The 18,068-nt window shown below is 38.3% G+C and overlaps 1 protein-coding gene across 1 annotated transcript in view; it reads left to right on the forward strand.

The window, feature by feature from the left end:
- PLD5 (phospholipase D family member 5) overlaps positions 1 to 18,068 on the forward strand; it is a 388,353-nt gene that overhangs the window by 251,331 nt on the left and 118,954 nt on the right. Inside the window, exon 4 of the mRNA XM_061161209.1 lies at positions 11,517 to 11,628. Within this exon, the coding sequence (XP_061017192.1) occupies positions 11,517 to 11,628 (112 nt within the window). The remainder of the gene's footprint in view (positions 1 to 11,516; positions 11,629 to 18,068) is intronic.

Consider the following 18,068-nt stretch of genomic DNA (forward strand, 5'->3'; position numbering starts at 1 on the left):
TGAGTCATTTATTTTCCTGGTATTGAGCTGCATGAGCTGTTTGTATATTTTTGAGATTAATTCTTTGTCAGTTGCTTCATTTTCTATTATTTTCTCCCACTCTGAAGGCTGTCTTTCCACCTTGCTTTTAGTTTATTTTGTTGTGCAAAAGCTTTTAAGTTTAATTAGACCCCATTTGTTTATTTTTGCTTTTATTTCCAATATTCTGGGAGGTGGGTCATAGAGGATCTTGCTGTGATTTATGTCAGAGAGGGTTTTGCCTATGTTTTCCTCTAGGAGTTTTATAGTTTCTGGTCTCACATTTAGATCTTTAATCCATTTTGAGTTTATTTTTATGTATGGTTTTAAAAAGTATTCTAGTCTCATTCTTTACGGGTCGTTGACCAGTTTTCCCAGCACAACTTGTTAAAGAGATTCTCTTTTCTCCATTGTATATTTTTGTCTCCTTTGTCAAAGATAAGGTGTCCATAGGTGCATGGATTTATCTCTGGGCTTTCTTAAAGAGATGTATTTATATGAAATCAATTAGTTACTGTTCTATAGTGCACCATGATGATGTATCACAGTTGTTTAATTTTGAAAAACTATGATTTTAAAAATATAACAGTATTTGCTCAGTTTAGGAAGTAGCATGTTTGAAACTTTAATGATCCAGGAGGTTGTTTTGAAATGCATAAGTCAGAATTCTGTCTCTAGACAATGAGTGATAGGCAGTTTTCAGTGGTAGACAGACTGTAGAGTCAGGAGCACAGCTTATATTTCTTTTTATCCACTTATTGGCTGTGTGACTTTGAGTTAGATGCTGAACTCTCTGTGCCTCAGTTTTCTCGTCAGCAAAATCAAGGTGATAATAGAACCTACCTCATAGGTCATTGTGTAGATTAAATTAGTTAATATGCAAAAAGGGCATAGAATAGTCTTTGACCATTTATCGCCTGTGTTAGTGTTTATTACTAAATTCATGAATGTTGTTCACAATGACTTATTTGGGTACACACTACAAATCTGGTTCAAGTCAGTTTAATTATAGTAACAAATAATGAGTTCTCACTGGGTGCTTTATACTATGCTAGAATCCAACATGATTACCATGTAAAATTAAAAGAGGAATTTAATTTCTACAAATGTGGGACTCATTCTGGTCCTCTCTGTTTCTTAGTGAATTCCTGCTGCTTCTCTATGCTTTTGCTTCCCCATCTGTTGAATAATTCTAATTATATTCTTGCTTGCTTTCCAGTATATTTCCAAGGGAAATCATCATTCAGATATAAACTCATAAACACTATGATTAGCAAGAGTTTAACCTCTTTGATTCTTTTAGAATCCAATCAAAGAGACATGAATAAATCATGAATCCAAGGAGATTCTTCTCAATTATTAATGTTTTCATTAAATAATAACTTTTCTTTTAAATTGTCTTATCTTAGTTTTATTTGCCTATATGCTGTTTTCTCTCTAGACTTTCTCTTTCCTAAGGTCAATTTATGTTTTTGGAAATTTCTTTTTAAAAAAATAGGTTGGATTTTTTTTCCCATTAGAATATTAATTTTGTTGTTGTTCAGTCACTCAGTTGTGTCCAGCTCTTTGTGACCCCGTGAAATACTAATAGTTCCTTACTATAAAAAAAAAAAAACCTGGAAATTACAGAGAAATGAAAGAGAACAAAATCATCCATGTGATCATCAGCAAACATTTTGTAATGGTTATTTTAGGCATAATTATATACATGGGCTCATATAAAGAAACTTGTATCTTAAGTTTTTTGAACTTAATGTCACACCATAAATATCTTTCCATGCTATTAGAAGCCCTGGTAAACATCATTTTAAATTGGCTGCCTGATATACAAATGTAGTATATGTACCAGATTAAACATATATAACTATTTCTCTATTATTGAACATTTAAGCTATTTCTTTTTTAGGAAATGAATTCTCCTGCAGACAGTATTTCTGTGCAAACCATTGTTTTCTTTTTGCTCATTTACTCAGTATCCATTCTTAGAAATACAGTTAGAGGGCTAAAGAGTCTAAACTGGTTTCTTAAAACAATGGGGTTTTGAGGGAACATGTAGAAAACTCTCATGGTTTCTACCTAGGAAAGCTGGGACCACTGGGAGAGAGGACTTGAAGGAATTTTGCTTCTGTGCAGGACTCTTTGCTGGCTGAGAAGAAGTGATTGTGGAAGAGCTGCAGTGTTGGGCACATCTTGGCATTCCTCCCTCGCCCAGTCACATCACAGGCCACCATCTCGTGCAGGGCCATCCACACTCTTGCCCATACTGCTGAATGCTCTGCCAAGATTTCACGTTGTCCACCCACCTTTTGCAGCCAGACTGGACTCTGGAGCAGCCTTAAAGCTACTTCCTAGTACTGTAGGAATCCAGCTGCTCAGGTTCCTGTGATAAGTTTGATTCTCCTGATACTAATTCCTTGCAATTTCCTGCCCCTTTACTGGTATGATGAACCTATTCATCTCTCTTCATCTGTCCCTGATGGGGATGGCTTTGTTCATATCCAAGGGGTGCATAATTGTGAATAACCATCATTAGGCAACATCTTGATGATTAACTCTTCTGAATAATTAAATCTCTTAATGGGATGGATCCTGGACTGGCAGCCAGCATGTCTACGTAGTAGATACTCTTTGCTGTTATCAAGCAGGTAATTGTTGTTGCTCATCACCCAAAAGGTGGGCATTCTCAGCTAAGTTGTTGGGTCTGTGACACTGAGTTCCGAAAGCTATGATTGATCCAGGACCACAAGACATTTGTGAACTGATGTAATGGCCAACATCTTATGGCTTCATATAAGGAATTCTATACTCCTTTGGCATGTTCTGAGGGCAGCCAAAGTCTCTGGCCACCATCCCCAGCTCTACTCTTTTCTTCAGCCCACACCTAACCATCCAGTTCATTTCTGTGCTGTCTCATAATACCTGAGATCATTCCCCCCCGCCTTTTTTTTTTACTTTGATTGACTCTGCTGTAGCTCAGGTCACGTTATCTCACACTAACCTTCTAATTTCTCTTTCAGCCTTCAGGCTTGCCCTGTACCAGTACTTCTCCACTTTATTGTCAAGAGTTTTCTTTCAGAACAGAAATTTGACTATGCCCTTCTCTAGGTAAAATCCTTCAGGGGTCCACACTTCTTTTCAGATGATGTGTAGATGCTTTGCCCAGGCTTACAAGACCCTTCCTGATGTACTCCTAATTAGGTCCCTGCCACAGACCTCCACCCGGAATACTTATACTTTCTTCCTCCTTTTGAGGGAACTTTCCAAGCTAATAACCTTGGACTGGGTTATTAGTGTTCTTGCCGTATTTCCTCTAGGCCTGTACCTTGTCCACCTAACATTGGACACATTGGGCTGTATTTTCTTATTATCATGTATCTCCAACATGTATTAAGGTCCTTGGTACATAGCATGCATCCAGTAAATGAATATGCTTAAAAGACACTTTTCTTTGTCTTGAGAGTATTTGAGAGTAAAAGTTGACACTGACAAATATATGTCAGTCACATATCTGTGTTCAGACCCCTGGCAGACTTTGTATATTTCAGTAAATAATAGATAAACAAGAAAATTTTAGTAACTGTTCTAAACTGTAAACAACTTTTTTCCAGTAAATGTAGTACCAAAAATTTTTGATTGTGCTGGGTCTTTATTGCACTGCATGTGGGCATTTTCTACTCGCAATGACTTGGGCTACTCTCTAGTTGGGGTGCACAGGCTTCTCCTTGTGGTGGCTTCTCTTATTGTGGAGCACAGACTCTAGGGCACATGGGCTTCAGTAGTTGTAAAACACAGGCTCTGGGGCTTGGGTTCAGTGCTGCGTGGGCTTAGTTGCTCCAAGGCATACAGAATCTTCCTGGACCAGGGCTCAAACCTGTGTCCCCTGTATTGGCAGGCAGACTCTTTACCACTGGGCCACAAGGAAAGTCCTGATTTAAACCTTTTATCCCATGTGTGTGTGTGTACTTATGATTATATATATAATCATATAATATATAATCTTTGTGTCCAAAGAGTTGGACACAACTGAGTGACTTCACTTTATGTTTGCTAGCCATGTAGGCTTGTTCTTCTTAGACATTTTTTTTCCTAATCCTTCCCACCAAGAAATTTAATACCACGGATATATTGCATATTTACTGTATGTGTACCTGTGTTTTATTAATAAAAAGTGTAACTTTCATTTTCACAAACATCTCTACTCTCACACAGTCAGTTCAGTCAGTTCAGTTGCTCAGTCATGTCCGACTCTTTGCGACCCCATGAATCACAGCACACCAGGCCTCCCTGTCCGTCACCAATTCCCGGAGTCCACCCAAACCCATGTCCATTGAGTCGATGATGCCATCTAACCATCTCATCTTCTGTCGTCCCCTTCTCCTCCTGCCCTCAACCTTCCCCAGCATTAGGGTCTTTTCAAATGAGTCAACTCTTTGCATCAGGTGGCCAAAGTATTGGAGTTTCAGCTTCAACATCAGTCCTTCCAATGAACACCCAGGACTGATCTCCTTTAGGATGGACTGGTTGGATCTCCTTGCAGTCCAAGGGACTCCCAAGAGTCTTCTCCAACACAGCAGTTCAAAAGCATCAATTCTTCAGCACTCAGCTTTCTTCACAGTCCAACTCTCACATCCATACATGATCACTGGAAAAACCATAACCTTGACGAGATGAACCTTTGCTGGCAAAGTAATGTCTCTGCTTTTTAATATGCTGTCTAGGTTAGTCATAACTTTCCTTCCAAGGAGTAAGTGTCTTTTAATTTCACGGCTGCAATCACCATCTGCAGTGATTTTGGAGCCCAGAAAAATAAAGGCAGCCACTGTTTCCACTGTTTCCCCATCTGCTTGCTTGAAGTGATAGGACTGGCTGCCATGATCTTAGTTTTCTGAATGTTGAATTTTAAGCCAACTTTTTCACTCTCCTCTTTCACTTTTATCAAGAGTCTCTTTAGTTCTTCACTTTCTGCCATAAGGGTGGTGTCATCTGCATATCTGAGGTTATTGATATTTCTCCCGGAAATCTTGATTCCAGCTTGTGCTTCCTCCAGCCCAGCGTTTCTCATGATGTATTCTGCATGTAAGTTAAATAAACAGGGTGATAATATACAGACTTGACGTACTCCTTTTCCTATTTGGAACCAGTCTGTTTTTCCATGTCCAGTTCTGTTGCTTACTGACCTGCATACAGACTTCTCCAGAGGCAGGTCAGGTGGTCTGGTATGCCCATCTCTTTCAGAATTTTCCACAATATATTGTGATCCACACAGTCAAAGGCTTTGGCATAGTCAATAGAACAGAAATAGATGTTTTTCTGGAACTCTCTTGCTTTTTCGATGATCCATCGGATGTTGGCAATTTGATCTCTGGTTCCTCTGCCTTTTCTAAAACCAGCTTGAACATCTGGAAGTTCACGGTTCACATATTGCTGAAGCCTGGCTTGGAGAATTTTAGGCATTACTTTACTAGCAGGAAAGAATCGGTTGTTAGTCCCTTTAGGGTAATAGCACCCTTATAGGGAATGCCTGTAATAGATTCTTAGTAGGCCTTGTGCTAAAATGTGTCTCTTCACAGATGTACAGAACAGACTTTGGGACTCTGTGGCAGTAGGCAAGGGTGGGATGTTCAGAGAGAACAGCATTGAAACAAGTATACTATCAAGGGTGAAACGGACCACCAGCCCAGGTTGGATGCATGAGACAAGTGCTCAGGGCTGGTGTACTGGGAAGACCCAGAGGGATGGGATGGGGAAGGAAGTGGAAGGGGGGATAGGGATGGGGAACACATGTAAATCCATGGCTGATTCATGTCAATGTATGGCAAAAACCACTACAATATTGTAAAGTCATTAGCCTCCAACTAATAAAAATAAGTGAAAAATAAATAAATAAATAATAATAATTAATAAAAATAAATAAATAAAATAAGTCTCTTCTAAGAATTCTTAATTAGCAAATACATCAAACACATATCCATATCACACTGCTAACCAATAATTTTTTCCCATCGTCTTCCTTCTTGGCTTTTAGTGTTATTTACTTTTTGGTTAGAGCCTTTCATTGCATATGTTCTTCATATGGGTTATATAGTAATACAGTCTCTAAACCTGTATATATCTGAAAATATTTTTTTCTTTCATGCTGGCAGTAAAATTCTTGACTAGGTAAAACATTCCTGGGTGTCACTGTTTTTCTTCCATAGTCTCTCACCACCAAATGCTGGTGCCAACATTTAGCTCCATGCTAATCTAATCTATTTTCCTTGATAGTTACCTTTTTGCTTTGTTTTGTTTTGTTTTGTTTTTGGCCAGGAGTTTGTAAGAATTCCTCTCTTTCCTTGGTGTTGATTTATTTTACAGAATGTGCCTATATGTGACTATCCACATTATACTTGCCTCTGTCTTCAATTATCTTTTTGACACATATATCTATATCTTTTCTCAAGTTAGACACAGTTTTCTTCTTTTATTGCAAACCCCTCCTTTTTGTCTCTCTTTCTCTTGCAATACACCTATTAGTCACATGATGTGTGTGTGTGAGCTAAGTCACTGCAGTTGTGTCTGACTCTTTGTGACCCCATGGACTGTAGCCCGCCAGGCTCCTCTGTCCATAGGATTCTCCAGGCAAGAATACTGGAGTGGGTTGCCCTGCCCTCCTCCAGGGGATCTTCCCGATCCAGGGATTGAACCCGCGCCTCTTATGTCTCCTGCATTGGCAGGTGGGTTCTTTACCACTAGCACCACCTGGGAAGCCCTAGCCACATGGTATATATCTTCAATTTATCCGTCTCCCTTTTCTCCCCTGGTCACCATATGTTTCCATGTATGTGTGTGTGCCTGCTTGTTTGTGCTTTGAGATATTTCTTCCATTCCATCTTTGGGCCACTGAGTTGGGTCTCAACAGTATTCTTTAATTATTTTTCTAGTTTAGCTCTAGATTGTAGAGTGTTAGTCCAGCATGTCTGACTGTCCTTGAGTGCTCACATTGTGTCTTAGCTTCACCTCCTGTCTTCTTGCGCCCATTGTATCCAAGCATCTCTCTTACTGGATCCTCTTAAGTGTGTTGGTGTTTGATTTTATCAGCTTATTAATGGCTTTCTTTCAAGTGAAGGAGGGGCTGTATTAGATGGTTAACCTGTCTATCACAGGTCAATTGAAGAGCATCTTCCCTCCCCACCGCCGCCCCCTGTAATACTTCACATTCCCAGCCCCAGGCCTCGGGATTTGCCCTGGCTCCTGTGTAGTCTCCTGGAGAACAGGAGCACTCAGTCACTCATGTTAGACAGGGACTGACTCTGCAGGCACGTTGGTATCCAGAACCTGACTCCGCTGGTTATTAAATGCCTTCCAGCCCCAGACCTGCTTAGTTCAGAGGAATTGGATATACTGGAGCTGGGAGGGAAAGGAGAGGAAGAGACTTGGATGTAACTTTCTTTCAGAATACCTCTTCTGAAAAAAGAATACCCCCTTAACATAAAATGGTCATGTAGAGAAAATTATAGTAAATCAGCATATAGAAAATCAGCATATCACTTAATTTTCTTGGGCCTGAGTATCCTTATCTATAAAGTGGGGAGATTGGTAGATTATTGACCTCAAAGATATCTTCCAGCTCTAACATTCTCAATTTCAGTATTCTAATGATTCTGCATCATACCTCAGTATGATAAAGGGGTAGAGTTCAGTGGTTTTACAGTTGTTTTCTGTGGAGCCCTGGGGAAACGCACAAGAGGACAGAGATGGATTTATGGAGATGCTTAGCTTAAGTTTTCATTTAAATGAAGAGTTTAACTGTTAAAACAAGCTTGAAAACCATCGCCATATTCTATATCATCTCCAGAATTAATCTTACAGAGCATGATTTTATTCTGATTTCTCTTCAGTATTTTTGTTTTTCCCCCTTCACATTTGATTGTGGAATTTTATCCTGCCCATGAGTTGTTTTGGGTCAACAGAAATTGGCAGGATTTATAACCTCTATTCTCTTGGGTTAAGCAGTCTCTTCCGAGTCACAGAGGGGCTGAACTGGATCTCTGTCCTTGGGGCACCACTCCCTCCCTCTCCAGGACCATACTGTCTATCATAAGGTTTTAGCAGATAAAAAAAAAAAGAGGCTTAAAGTAGGTCAATGTGCCTGAGCCACTAGCTTTCTTCAAGATGATTTATTTGAGTTTAAAATGTTGGCTGATGTTTCTCACCAGAAAGAGCAAGTCTTTAAACTACTGATGTTTAAAAGCCAAAGGGACTTTTGTTATTCCTCTATGAAAACATAATGAGTAAATTTAACTCAGAAAGCAGTAGTCCTTACTGCAGATCTCAGCATAGAATAAGTGTCTCATACCTTTCGAAATAATTATATTTTGAACGTCTTAGCAAAAATGTGTGGACTGGGAGGTAAGACACTGAAAACAGGCAAAATTTAATAGAAGTTCTGCCTCAAACCCAGGTACAGAAATTCTACCCCAGCACAAGTTCATTACAAGTGAGCACTATAATTAAAAATTTTAAGAATCCTTGGTGTAAGTAATGAGCACATATGATAGGCTACCCACTCCAGTATTCTTGGGCTTCCATGGTAGCGCATATGGTAATAGGTTCAATCCCTGGGTTTGGAAAATCCCCTGGAGAAGGGAAGGCTACCCAGTCCAGTATTCTGGCCTGGAGAATTCCACGGATGGTATAGTCCATGGGGTCGCAGAGAGTCGGACATGGCTGAGGGAAAAGGGCTTCCCTGAGCTATCAGGGAAGTAAAAATAAGGTTTATTTAATGATAGTCTGCCACTATCTGTAGATTTTGGAGCTTCAGTTTTCATTCGTGTTTGAGAGTTCTGGTCTTCATTTTAAATCTCACAAAAATCACACAGTGGGAATCAATTTAAGGCAAACAGCCAGAAATACAGATAGGTTAGAAGATCTCCTGTGTTTCATTTTTGCTAAAAGTATTGTTAACTAAGAACAACAACAACAACAAAATTTGTTTAAAAACACTGGCTCACTAACCATGGGGACTCACAGAACGCACAAATTACATATGCCCTTTCCCCGTGTGAAAGTGAAAAATGCAAACATTTATGTGACTGTGAGATGACCATGTGTCTAGGCTCTAGAAATCTGGGCTATGCAGGCCTCAGCCAGCCTTCCAGGGTGTGTGACAAGAGTATAGCAACTTGGCAGAGTGACAAAGCTTACAGAGGAGGTCGTGCTGGTGGCAGGCAGCTCGGCAGAAAGCCCCACAAAGTCCCACCAAGGGCATCTTCCCTTACATCCAGTGCCTGAGCCTCTCACTGCCAAGGCCTCACTTCTCCATAGTAAATTTGAAACTTATGTAGACCCTGAAGTCAGCAAATCAGCAACTGTTTTTTCCCTATCCATCTCCCTCTGCATTCTTATATCTTTCTCTCTCTCTCCCCTCTTCTTTATTTAAAAAGCAATTTGCAACTACCTAATGCCCTCATTCGACCTCCCTTATAGGAAGACCTACTTTGTGGGGAGGCTGCCTCCAGGTTCCGCATGTAGACTAATTTGGTCACTTTTTTTCAGGCTTATTTGTTTCTCATAATTTTATTTATTTATTTATTTATTTTTGGCTGTGCTGAGTCTTCATTGCCGCATGCGGGCTTTTCTCTACTTGGGAGAAATGGAGGCTCCTCTCTAGTTGCTGTGTGCAGGCCTCTGATTGCAGTAGCTTCTCTTGTTGAAGAGGATGGGCTCTGAGGCACGCAGGCTTCAGTAGTTGTGGCACGTGGGTTCAGTAGTCGTGGTTCCCGGGCTCTCAACCAGAATCACTCTGTGGTGATCTTTCCCGACCAAGGATCAAATTCATGGGATCTTCCCCGACCAGGGATCAAACTCGTGTCTCCTACATTGGCAGGTGGATTCTTTACCACTGAGCTACCAGGGAAGCCCAAATTTGGTCACTTTTGATGACTTCCACTTGGGGCAACCTTTACCAGCATGGTTAGACAAAAAGGAAACTTCCATGCCTAGCAGGGGTGCAACTCCTCCATCCCCTAACATCTGGGGATGTTGGATCTTAGGTTGCACTCACCAGCTCCAGGCAGGAGATGGCTGGATCAGGCCAGACACTCCTCCCTGCAGTCAGCTGGCACCCTAGCACAGGCATACCAGCCCTTTGCTCCTTCACATTCCAAAGCTTTAGGGTTTTGATCTTTGGTCTCTTTCTTTTCTAAGGCCCAATTGCAAGAATCACTGCTCTGCATCTACATTCCATCCATTTACCTTCTCAGTCTTCAAATTCTTTCTCCATAATCATTATCAATACTCTATTCTAATCAAAGTAAGATAAAACTTTACCACTTGGGGGCCATTAAGACCAAACCATTATTGCCTGTTTAGCCTATGAGGGCATTTGAGTTTGTGGCCGAATAACACAAACCTGAAAAACCAATAAAGGAAGACCAGTTCCCTCTTATACTAAGGAGAAGGAGTCTATGAAAACACTATGGAGTCTATGAAAAGAGAAAATAAACAGGATAATGTTGCAATCCACTCACCTGTGATGATGTAAGGAACCCACCACTATACAGAGTCTCCCTGAGATCGATTAAAAACATTTTATTTTTTACTATAAAAATTATGTTTGTGAAATCTAATAAAGAAAACCTTTTGTTTTCAGCTTTTTTAGGCTAGGGCAATAATTATAGATTTCTAGTTGAATTCAATAAAGCATAAATTTGAAATGAGAAAATGAATTTAGGTAAATCCCTGATAAGTAGTGAAAGTGAAAGTCACTCAGTTGTGTCCAACTTTTTGTGACCCCATGGACTATACAGTCCATGGAATTCTCCAGGCCAGAATACTAGAGTGGGTAGCCTTTCCCTTCTCCAGGGAATCTTCCCAACCCAGGGATTGAACCCAGGTCTCCCACATTGCAGGTGGATTCTTTACCAGCTGAGCCACAAGGGAAACCTGGCGGGCTCCAGTCCGTGGGGTCACAAAGAGTTAAACATGACTGAGGGACTAACACTGGATCAGTAGTAATGATTCCCCCCGTAATGGCTAACACTTAAAGGATACTTACCTACTACTAACCCTTAATCCTCACAAAAACCCTTTAAAGTAAACATTAATATTATCAACACTTCACTGAGGAAGAAAGCGAATTAAGAAATAATTTGTAAATTGGAAAATCAGCTGGAATCTGGGTCTTTCTGGGCCCAGTCACAACTGTTTAATATTCTCTGCCTCTTCATGTGTAGATATTTAAGAGTTCATGAAAAAGTAAAAGAGTAGATTTGTAGCATTGAAATGATTATTGCAATAATTATTGAGTTGCACAGTACTCAAAAAACAATGTAATCTGTGTTTGTACACCTACTCTATTTCTATAAACTCTTTGAAAAAATTTGCCATGAATACCAAGTGCTGAAGTACTTACTTTTTAAAATTTGAATGGATAGTTTTAATTTTCAATGTTTATTTATTCCTATTTAAAACAGCATAATATTAGGTTTTCTGACTTTGGTTCTGAATGTTTTTTCTAGGGTCAACGTCTTTTCGAAAAGTTGCTCCAACTGACTTCTCAAAGTATTGAAATCAAGCTAGTGAGTGATGTAACAGCTGATTCAAAGGTATTAGAAGCCTTGAAATCAAAGGGTAAGGCCAAGGTTGACATGGTACTCTACCTCTGGGTGTTCTGTTCCAGTACATTTAATTCTATTTAGAGTAGTACATGATTTCTTTATACACAATTTCTTTATAATCAACACACTTGACTTAGTACACTTCCTGTTTCTCCTTTGAAAAACAGCCTGATTAAAGTCTTTAAATGAGAGAACTAATTAATCAATTCTACTGGGATTTTTAAAATAGTGTTGTTGCATATTAGCTTATGCAAAGTACTCTACTGGCCATTAGATGATAATTAACTAGAAAGAAGAATCTTTCCCTCTGTAAACACTTCAATGATGTAATTAGAGAGAAGAGCCACTTCTTATCAGAACAAACATTGGATTTCTGGTTTTCTCTTGACCATTAGATGAAAGATCTCTTTGTGCTACATGTATTGTTTGAAATAATATAGTCAGAGGTAGGAGTCTATGAGTCATTGCCTTATTCACGACTTTTAAGATAATTCTGCAGGAGACCATCATTTGTTTGGTCACTTTACAATTTGCTTCACACTTTCTGAACACTGAGGATAATTATGAAATAAATTTCTTCATTTTGCTGTATCCTTTACTAACTGATCTCTCACTTATAAAGAGTTTTTACTGATTTATAAAATATATATATATATAAAATATATATAAATATTATATATATATACACACACTCTGAATTTGCTTGCAGACTATAAGCCTGTGAAAGACATATAATAAATGTCAGAAATTTATTATTAACAGAAATTATTAATAACAGAAATATTTTGATGAACCATTTGAAATCTGTGTTGGAATACTTTGCTTTGGGGTAGCTTTTATTTTTTTTTAGGGAGAGTTCCTTGTCTTTTGGTAAAGTTCCAGGAAGGTTTGTCCTGAAATAGTTCACAAAAGACAGGTAAATGTAAGACTAGCCATGAGCAACTTCAGCTGTGAAGGAGTTACTGAGTTTAGAAGTTAATCAGATCCATCCTTCCTCACCTCCCCTGCCCTCACCTTGGCAACCACAGGTCTGTTCTCTGTGACTGTAGGTGTCCATTTCATAGATAGGGTCATTTGTGTCATATTCTAGATTCTACATGAGAGTATTTGTGGTATTTGTCTTTTTCTTTCTGACTCACTTCACTTAATATGATAATCTCTAGTTGCATCCAGGAATCCTAATAAGCATTCTTTGGGCATTTTCAGATCATTTTGGCTTCCTCACCACAAAGAATTTACCAAACAGTAAATATTTAATTGGCATTTCCGTGTGATTAAATCTTACTCATCTAAGTCAGAACTTTAATATCTGAAATAAGAATATAGCACTTTCATTTTTCTTAATAACTCTATTTTAAAAATAAATCATTAATTATATTTTATTTCTCCATGATTGTTTAATAACCTGTTGTAAAACAAGAAATGAAAATTGGCAATTATGTGTATTAAATATATCATTTATACTTTTTAAAACAGTTCAGATTTGGGGATCAGCAAACTTTTCATAGCAACTATTCTGATAAAACTCTAAAATATTACTTGAAAAAGAAAATATGACTTTAACTAGGATAAATATTTTGATTTCAGGTTTACAAGCATATACAAGGTAGAGGTTGTTTCATATCAGAGGGGCAAACAGCTTTGAAATTAGACATGCTGTCCCTTAATTCCTAATTTTAATTTCCAATTATCTGCTCAGAATTTTAGAAAAAAGATTACCACAGAATAGTTTAATAGTTGATAGAGCTACATCTGGGTGATGCTGTTTTTCTAGCGCCACAAATGCTAGCTATCTCATAGTAATGCAATCTGCACATTTTAAGTATTGTACAGTAGTACCAATTTCTCATTATTAATAAGTGTGTTCACAGAATACTTCATAATGCAAAACTTGACCTACAGAGAAAAATCTATTCTATTCTATGCAAAAATTTCTATTTGTCAGTGAAAGCTCTTTCTTTTTTTCCTCCAGCTTTATTGAGATATAATCAACAAATTTGGATCAGGAAGGTCCCCTGGAGGAGGGCATGGCAACCCACTCTAGCATTCTTGTCTGGAGAATCCCATGGACAAAGGAGCCTGGCAGGCTGCAGTCCATGGGGTCACACAGAGTTGGACATGACTGAAGTGACTTAACTTCAGTTAAGTTACATGAATGCACATGCATGCAATCAACAAATAAAATTATATATGTTTAAATGGTATGATGTGGTGATTTGATATACATTGATGCTCTGAAATGATGACCACATTAAGGTTAATTAATCACCTTACACAGTTACTTTTTTTTTCTATTTTGTGGTAAGAACTCTTAAGATTTACTGTCTTTACCAAATTTCAAGTGTGCAATACAGTATTATTACCTGTAGTCACTATACTGTACATTAGATCTATAGAATATACTCATGTTTTTTAATTGAAGTACAATTGATTTACAACGTTGTGTTAATTTCTGCTGCACAACAAAGTGATTCAGTTATGCATATATGTACATTCTTTTTATGTTCTTTTCCATTATGATTTATCATAGAGTATTAAATATAGTTTCCTGTGATATACAGAAGAACCTTGTTTATCCATTCTGTATAATAGCTTACATCTGCTGACCCCAACTTTCCACTCCATCCCTGTCCCAACCCCACTTCCACCCCGGCAAACACAACTCTGTTCTGTATGACTGTAAGTCTATTTCTGTTTCACAGATAGGATCATTTGTGTCATTCTTGAGATTCCACATACAAGTGATATCATATAGTATTTGTATTTTTCTTTCTGACTTCACTTAGTTGATATCTAGTTGCATCCATGGTTGCTGCAAATGGCATTATTTCATTCTTTTTCATGGCTGAGTAGTGTTCCATTGTATATATATACCACATCTTCTTTACCCACTCATCTGTTGGTGGGCATTAGGTTGTTTTCATGTTTTGGCTATTGTGAACAGTACTGCTATGAGCATAGGAATGCATGCCATTTTTTGAATTATGGTTTTGTCTGGGTATATATGCCCAGGAGTGGGATTGCTGGATCTTATGGCAATTCTATTCATAGTTTTCTGAGAAACTTCCATACTGTTTTCCTTAGTAGCCACTAAGGAAAGCACCAGCTTACATTCATACATTACAGTTCATACATCCTATGAACAGCATAGGAGGATTCCCTTTGCTCCATACCCTTTCCAGCATTTGTTATTTGTGGATGTTTTAATGATGCCCACTCTGAGTGGTGTGAGGTGGTACCTCAGTTGTAGTTTAGTTTTCATTTGAACTCTCTAGTAATTAGTGGTGTTGAGCATCTTTACATTGGCCATCTGAATTTCTTCTTGGAGAAATGTATACTTAGGTCTTCTGCCCATTTTTCAATTTTTTTTTTCTTTGTTGTTGTCATTGAGTTTTATGAGCTATTTATATATTTTGGGAATTAAGTTCTTATTGGTTGCATCATTTGCCAATATTTTCTCTCATTCTTTTCATTTTGTTTATGGTTTCCTGTACTGTGCAAAAGCTTGTAAGCTTTATTAGGTCCCATTTTTTAATTTTTGCTTTTATTTCTACTGCCTTGGGAGACTGACCTAAGAAAACATTGGTATAATTTATCTCAGAGAATGTTTTGCCTATGATTTCTTCTGGGAGTTTAATGGTGTCATGTCATATTTAAATTATTAAGCCTTTTTGAGTTTATTTTTGTGTATGGTGTGATTTTTGTGTATTGATTTACAAGCACCTGTCCAATTTGCCCAACACCACTTGCTGAAGAGACTTTTTCCCATTGCATATACTTAGCTCCTTCGTCAAAGATTAATTGACTATAGGAGTGTGGATTTATTTCTGAGTTCTCTGTTTTTGTGCCAGTACCACACCATTTTGATTACTGTATCTTTGTATTTAATAGCATTGTCTGAAGTCTGAGAGGGTTCTGCCTCCTGCTTAGGAACTTACTCCTCACTGAGGACTTCCCAGGTGGCACTAGGGGTAAAGAACCTGCATGCCAATGCAGGAGACATAAGAAACAAGGTTTCAATCCCTGAGTGCAGAAGATCCCCAGCAGGAGGGCATGGCAACCTACTCCAGTATTCTTGCCTGGAGAATCCCATGGACAGAGGAGCCTGGAGGGCTAGAGTCCATAGGGTCACAAAGAGTCAGACACAACTGAAGCGACTTAGCACACACACACGCATCTTATAACTGAAAGTTTGCACCCTTTGACCACCATCTCTCTATCTCTCCCAAACACACTCCCCCAGTCCCTGGTACCTATTGTTCTACTCTCTGTTTCTATAAATTTGACTTTTTATTTATTTTTTTTTAGATTCTAGAGTTAAGTGAGACAACATAGTATTTGTCTTTCTCACTCTGGCCTATTTCAGTCATAATAATGTCCTCTAGGTTCATCTGTGTTGTTGCAACTAGCAGGATTTCCTTCTCTCTCATGGCTGAGTAACATATTCCATTGTGTGTGTGTTTGTGTATGTATGCACGCACACATCTTCTTTATCCAGTCATCCATTAACAGACTCTTAGGTTTGATGTATCTTTGTTGATGTGAATAATGCTACAGTGAACAAGAAAGTGCAGACATCTCTTCAAGATATTGATTTTTCTTTCTTTTGGATATGTACCCAGAAGTGGGACTGCGAATCATATGTTGGCTTTATTTTACGTTTATTTTTAGAAACCTCCATACTGTTTTCCATAGTGGTTGCACCAATTTATAGTCCAACCAACAGTGCAAAAAGGGTTCCCCATTCTCTACATCCTCACCAACACCTATCTCTTAGCTTTTTTATAAGAGTCATCTTAATGCATGAAATGACATATTCTTGTGGTTTTGATTTTCATTACCTTCATGATTAGCAATGTTGAGCACCTTTTCAGTTTCTGTTCAGTTCAGTTCAGTCACTCAGTCATGTCTGACTTTTTGTGACCCCATGGATTGCAGCATGCCAGGCTTCCCCGTCTATCACCAACTCCTGGAGCGTACTCAAACTCGTGTCCATAGACTCAGTGATGCCATGCAACCATCCCATTCTCTGTTGTCCCCTTCTCTTCCTGCCCTCAATCTTTCTCAGCATCAGAGTCTTTTCAAATGAGTCAGCTCTTCGCATCAGGTGGCCAAAGTATTGGAGTTTCAGCTTCAGCTTCAGTACTTCCAATGAATATTCAGGACTGATTTCCTTTAGAATGGACTGGTTGGATCTCCTTGCAGTCCAACGGACTCTCAAGAGTCTTCAACACCACAGTTCAAAAACATAAATTCTTCGGCACTCAGCTTTCTTTATGATCCAACTCTCATATCCATGCATGACTACTGGAAAAACCATAGCTTTGACCAGACGGACCTTTGTTGGCAAAATAATGCCTCTGCTTTCTAATATGCTATCTAGGTTGGTCATAGCTTTTCTTCCAAGGAGCAAGCATCTTTTAATTTTATGGCTGCAGTCACCATCTGCAGTGATGTTAGAACCCCCCCAAAAAATAAACTCTCTCACTCCATTGTTTGTGCATCTATTTGCCATGAAGTGATGGGACTGGATGCCATGATCTTAGTTTTCTGAATGTTGAGTTATAAGCCAACTTTTTCACTTTCCTTTTTCACTTTCATCCAGAGGCTCTTTAGTTCTTCTTTGCTTTCTGCCATAAGAGTGGTGTCATTTGGATATCTGAGGTTATTGGTATTTCTTCCAACAATCTTGATTGGTACCTGTTAACAATTTGTATGTCTTCTTTGGAGAAATCTCTATTCAGGTCTTTTGCCTATTTTTTATTCAGGTTATTAGCTTTTGTTTTTTTTAAATTGAGTTGTGTGAGTCTCTTATTTATGTATTTTATTGGATATATGGTTTGTAAATATTCTCTCCCATTCTGTAGGTTGCCTTTCCATTTTGTTGATTGTTTCTCTGTGAAAGGAAGCTTTTTAGTTTGATGCTGACCCACTTGTTTATTTTTGTTTCTGTTGCCTGGCTTTTGGTGTCATATTAAAAAAAAAAAATCATTGGCCAGACCAATGTGAGGATGATATTTTCTATGTTATCTTCAGAGAGTTTGACAGTTACAGATCTTATATTTAAGTCTCTAATCCATTTTGAGTTAATTTTTGTGAGTGGTGTAAGATAGGAGTCCAGTTTCATTATTTTGATAACACCTCTATTTTTAATTTTATGTTCTGATTTTCTTCTAGCCACATTATTGAAAAAGAAGGAGGGGATGCTGTGTTCATTTTATCACATTCTATGCATGATTCTTACCAACTGTTATTTGAATTCAAGAAAACTATATTCATTCATCATAGATAATCCATGTTTCTATTCTCACATTCATGGATTAGGTTTCCAAAATTTAAAAGGAATATACGGGCAAAACACTCTCTGACATAAATTACAGCAAGATCCTCTATGACCCACCTCCCAGAATATTGGAAATAAAAGCAAAAATAAACAAATGGGACCTAATTAAA

The sequence above is a fragment of the Dama dama genome, chromosome 14 (assembly GCF_033118175.1).
Source record: "Dama dama isolate Ldn47 chromosome 14, ASM3311817v1, whole genome shotgun sequence".
Classification (NCBI taxonomy): domain Eukaryota; kingdom Metazoa; phylum Chordata; class Mammalia; order Artiodactyla; family Cervidae; genus Dama; species Dama dama.